Raw genomic sequence first — 5,426 nt, 5'->3', positions numbered from 1 at the left:
TTTTTGAGCGTGTTAGGCAATAAAGCACTGAAAAACAGGGCAAGCATATTACACGGGAATAAAACCAACTTTTACCAAGAATTTGCCTTGAAGTGTTTTCAGCTCCTTATATACCAAATCGCTAAAACGCATGTAAAACACTCCTTTATGGAGAAGCAGAATAACATTACCAAAAACAAGTGTTTTGAGTGTTTTTTATCATGTTACCTATAAAAACGCTTAAATACATGCAAAGATCCCCATATTTGGGAAACGAAAGGACATTACGAGAAAAGTGTATTATGAATGTTTTTAAGTTCCTTAAGTATCAAAACGTTAAAACCTACAAATAACACTCTTTATAAATAAAAAATAATAAATAAAAAAATAGTATTTTTATTTTTTTGTTATTGATGTTCATAGGTACCAAGATGCCAAAATTCTGCCAAAATTCAGGAAAATTATGTGGAAAAAACATTATCGAAAAAGTTAATCTTACCTTTTTTTTCGAAGTTATGTTCCAAACCATAAAGTGTATGCAAAGCCACCTATCTGATAAAATTTAACGACTTTACAAGAAACCTGTCTTTTGAGTGTTTTTCTGCATATTAGGCACCAAAACGATAAATAATATGAAAGTCACTCTATATGGAAATCCAAAACGAAATTACTGAAAATGTGTCTTTTAAACGATTTACGTAGAAAAACGCTAAAACGGATGCAAACAACCAATATGAAGAAATAGAATAACATTACCCAAAAAATATATTTTCTGTGTTTTTTAGCTTGTTACATAAAAAAAACGCGAAAATGGATGCAAAACACTCTATATAAGAAAAAAGAGGACATAACAAGAAACGTGTATAATGAGTTTTTTATAGTTTCACCAGAATCACAAGGCAAAAAACGCAAACACTCGACTGTATGGACATGTTTCTAAGATACCAAAATACTGAAACTCATGAATAACACTCTTAATCAAGAAACAGAACAACCTTACTAAATGCGTGTATTTTGAGCGTTTCTTTTAAATTCTTAGTTACCAAAACCCCAAATTCCATGCGAAACTAGCTTTATGTGGGAAAAAAATGACATTACCAGAAAAGTGTCTTTGAGTGTTCTTGAGCCTGTTAGGCAATAAAGCACTAAAAAGCAGGGCAATCACATTACATGGGAATAAAACCAACTTTTACGAAGAACTTGTCTTTTAGTTTTTTTGACACGCATTTAGTAAGGTAGCTCTGTTTCTTAATTAAGAGTGTTATTCATGAGTTTCAGCATTTTGGTATATAGGAAACTTCTCTATATACACGAGTTTTTGCGTTTTTTGCCTTGTGTTTTTTTTTTAACTATAAAACATTCATTATACACTTTTCTCGCAATATCCCTTTCTTTTCCAATAAAGAGTGCTTTGTATCAATTTTTGCGTTTTTTTTTTGTAGGAAACAAGCACAAAAAAACTTAAAATATACATTTTTGGTAATGTTATTCTGCTTCTTGATATTGGTTGGTTTGTATCAATTTTAGCGTTTTTCTACATAAAACACTAAGAAGACACGTTTTCAGTAATTTTCTTTTGGATTCCCATATAGAGTGAGTTCCTTATTATTTATCGTTTTGGTGCCTAATATGCTGAAAAACACTCAAAAGACATATTTCTTGTAAGGTCTTTAATTTCCTCATATGGGGCGCTTTGCATGTCTTTTAAGTGTTTGTGAGCGTGTCACGCAATAAAGCCCTAAAAGCCAGGGTAATCACATTACATGGGAATAAAACCAAATTTTACCAAGAACTTACCTTTAAGTGTTTTTGAGCTCGTTACATACCAAAACGCTAAAACGCATGTAAAATACATTTTATGCAGAAACAGAATAACATTACAAAATACATGTATTTTGAGTGTTTTTTATCATGTTATGTATAAAAACGCTTAAATACATGTAAAGAACCTTATTTTTGGGAAATGAAAGAACATTACGAGAAACGTGTATTATGAGTGATTTTTTATTTCTTTCAGTACCAAAAAGCTAAAACCCACAAATAACACTCTTTAGAAAAATAAATAAATAAAAAAAATGGGATTTTTTTTTTTTGGTTATTCATCTTCATAGGTACCGAGATGCTAAAGAAATGGAAAAAGAAGTGAACTTTCGGATTCAGTGTGGCTGGAACAATTGGCGGCAAGTTTCGGGTGTGATATGCGATAGAAGGGTACCAGTAAGAGTGAAGGGCAAAGTCCACAAAGCAGTCGTTAGACCTGCTTTGATGTATGGGCTAGAAGCAGCACCTTTGAAGAAGATTGAAGAGAGGAAGATGGATGTAGCGGAGATGAAGATGTTGAGATGGATGGTGGGAGTCAACAGAAGAGACCGAATTAGGAATAAGTACATAAGAAGAACGGTGAAAGTAGTTGAAGTTTCCAAGAAGATCCAGGAGTCAAGGTTGAGGTGGTATGGACACTTGAGAAGAAGAGTTGGCGAAGACCACGTAGGAAGGGAGATCATGGAAATGGAGGTGGAGTGAGTTAGAAGAAGAGGACGGCCCAAAAGAAGATGCATAAACGGAGATCTTGGGGAGAAGAATATAAATCCAGAGATGGCAAACAATAGAAATACGTGGAGAAGGCTCATTCACAACGGCGACCCCGAATAGGGAAAAGCTGGGAAGAAGAAGAAGGTACCGAGATGCTAAAATTCTACCAAAACTCACGGAATTTATGTGGAAAAAAGAATATTATCATAGCAGTTAATTATAGCTTTTTTTTTCGGATTGTTATGTACCAAACCCTAAAATGCATGCAAAGCCACCTATATAAGGAAGTTAAAGGACTTTACCAGAAACCTGTCTTTTCAGTGTTTTTCAGCATGTTAGGCACCAAAACGATAAATAATATGGAAGTCAGTCAATATGTGAATCCAAAAGAAAATTACTGAAAACGTGTCTTTTCAGTGTTTTACGTAGAAAAACGCTAAAGTGGATACAAACCATCCTATATGAAGAAATAGAATAACATTACCAAAAAGATATATTTTGAATGTTTTTCAGCTTCTTACCTACAAAAAATGCAAAAAATGGATGTAAAGCACTCTATATTACGAAACAAAAGGACATTACGAGAAACGTGTATAATGAGTGTTTTATAGTTTTAAAAGAATCACAAGGCAATAAACGCAAAAACTCGTGTATATAGAGAAATTTTTTATATACCAAAATGAATCAATGCATGAATAACACTTTTAATCGATAAACAGAACTACCTTACCAAATTGAGTATTTTGAGTGTTTTTCACATTCTTAGTTACGAAAATGCCAAATTACATGCAAAACTACCATCATTTGGGAAAAAAAAAATGACACTACCAGAAAAGTGTCTTTTGAGTGTTTTTCAGCGTGATATGCAACAAAGCACTAAAAAGCAGAACGATCACATTACATGGGAATAAAAACAACTTTTACTAAGAATTTGCGTTTAAGTGTTTTTTAACCCGTTATATACCAAACCGCTAAAACGCATGCAAAACAAACTTTATGGAGAAACAGAATATCATTACCAAAAACATGTATTTTGAGTGTTTTTGATCATGTTATCTATAAAAACGCTAGAGTACATGCAAAGGACATTATGTTTAGGAACCAAAAGGACATTACAAGAATCGTGTATTATGAGTGTTTTTTTAAGTTCCTTAAGTACCAAAAAGCTAAAACCCACAAATAACACTCTTTATTTGGAAAAAAAATAAAAATAAAAATAAATAAAATAAATAGGATTATTTTTTTTTGTAATTCATATTCATAGATACCGAGATGCCAAAATTCTGGGAAAATTCAGGGCAAATATGTGATAAAAGAATATTATGAAAAAAGTTAATTTCAGCTTTTTTTTCGAACTGTTATGTACCAAACCCTAAAGTGCACGCAAAGCCTCCTATATGAGGAAATTAAACGACCTTAATGAAATCTGTCTTTTGAGTGTTTTTCAGAATTTTAGGCACCAAAACGATAAATAAATAACTCACTTTATATGGGAATCACTTTTATATTTGAAACAAAACTACTTAAAACGTGTCTTTTCAGTGTTTTACGTACAAAAAACGCTAAGACGGATGCAAACTAACCAATATAAAAAAAATAAAAAAACATTACCAAAAAGGTATATTTTGAGTGTTTTTGAGCTTTTTACCTACAAAAAACGCAAAAAATTGATGCAAAGCACTCTATATTAGGAAATAAAAGGACATTGCAAGAAAAGTATATAATGAGTGTTTTATAGTTCAAAAGAACCAAAAGGCAAAAAACGCAAAAACTTGTGGATATGGAGAAGTTTCTTAGATACCAAAATGCTTAAAGTAATGAATAACATTCCTAATTGAGAAACAGAACAACCTAACTAAATGCGTGTATTTTGAGAGCTTTTAACATTCTTAGTTACCGAAACCCCAAATTGCATGCGAAACCAGCTTTATGGGAAAAAAAAAATGACATTACGAGAAAAATGTCTTTTGAGTGTTTTTGAGCCTGATAGGCAATAAAGCACTAAAAAGCATGGCAATCACATTACATTTGAATAAAACCAATTTTTATCAAGAACTTGTCTTTAAGTGTTTTGGAGCTCCTTATATACTAAACCGCTGAAACGTATGCAAAACAAACTTTATGGAGAAACAAAATGAAATTACCAAAAACATGTATTTTGAGTGTTTTTGATCACGTTATCTATAAAAAAGCTTAAATCCATGAAAAGAACCTTATGTTTGGGAAACAAAAGGACATTACGAGAAATGTATATTATGAGTGTTTTTAAGTTTGTTACGTACCAAAAACCTAAAACCCACTCTTTATTTAGAATAATAAATAAATAAATAAATAAATAAATAAATCGGAATTTTTTTTTTTTTTGTTATTCATCTTTATAGGTACCGAAATGCCAAAATTCTGGGAAAATTCAAGACAATTATATGATAAGAGATTATTATCAAAAAAGTTGATTTTAGGTAGAAAAACCCTAAACTGCATGGAAAGCCTTTTATATAAAGGAAATTAATTGATCTTACCAGAAATCTGTCTTTTGGGTGTTTTTCAGCATGTTAGGCACCAAAATGATAAATAATAAGGAACTCACTTTATATTGGAATCCAAAAGAAAATTGAAAACGTGTCTTCCCAGTGTTTTACGTAGAAAAACGCTAAAATGGGTGCAAACCAACCAATATCAAGAAATAGAAAAAACATTACCAAAAAGGTATATTTTGAGTTTATTTGAGCTTGTTACCTACAAAAAAAAAGCTAAAATTGATACAAAGCACTCTATATTGGGATACAAAGAGACATTGCGAGAAAAGTGTATAATGAGTGTACTATAATTCAAAAGAACAAGGCAAAAAACGCAAAAACTCGTGTATATGGAGAAGTTTCCTAGATACCAAAATGCTGAAACTCATGAATAACACA

The 5,426-nt window shown here is 31.5% G+C and overlaps 1 protein-coding gene across 1 annotated transcript; it reads left to right on the top strand.

The window, feature by feature from the left end:
- The first annotated feature begins 2,109 nt into the window (after positions 1–2,109).
- LOC135091545 (uncharacterized) lies at positions 2,110–2,502 on the top strand. The gene has a single exon (XM_063989286.1). The coding sequence runs from the start codon at positions 2,110–2,112 to the stop codon at positions 2,500–2,502; it is 393 nt and encodes a 130-aa protein (XP_063845356.1).
- Positions 2,503–5,426: the final 2,924 nt, after the last annotated feature.

This window comes from Scylla paramamosain, chromosome 37 (genome assembly GCF_035594125.1).
Source record: "Scylla paramamosain isolate STU-SP2022 chromosome 37, ASM3559412v1, whole genome shotgun sequence".
NCBI classification, from domain to species: Eukaryota; Metazoa; Arthropoda; class Malacostraca; order Decapoda; family Portunidae; genus Scylla; species Scylla paramamosain.
This window is presented reverse-complemented; position numbering and strand designations above follow the sequence as displayed.

What these genes read in the sequence shown, in the direction of transcription:
- LOC135091545 (XM_063989286.1), top strand. Translation starts at nt 2,110, where the DNA reads ATGGAAAAAGAAGTGAACTTTCGGATTCAGTGTGGCTGGAACAATTGG.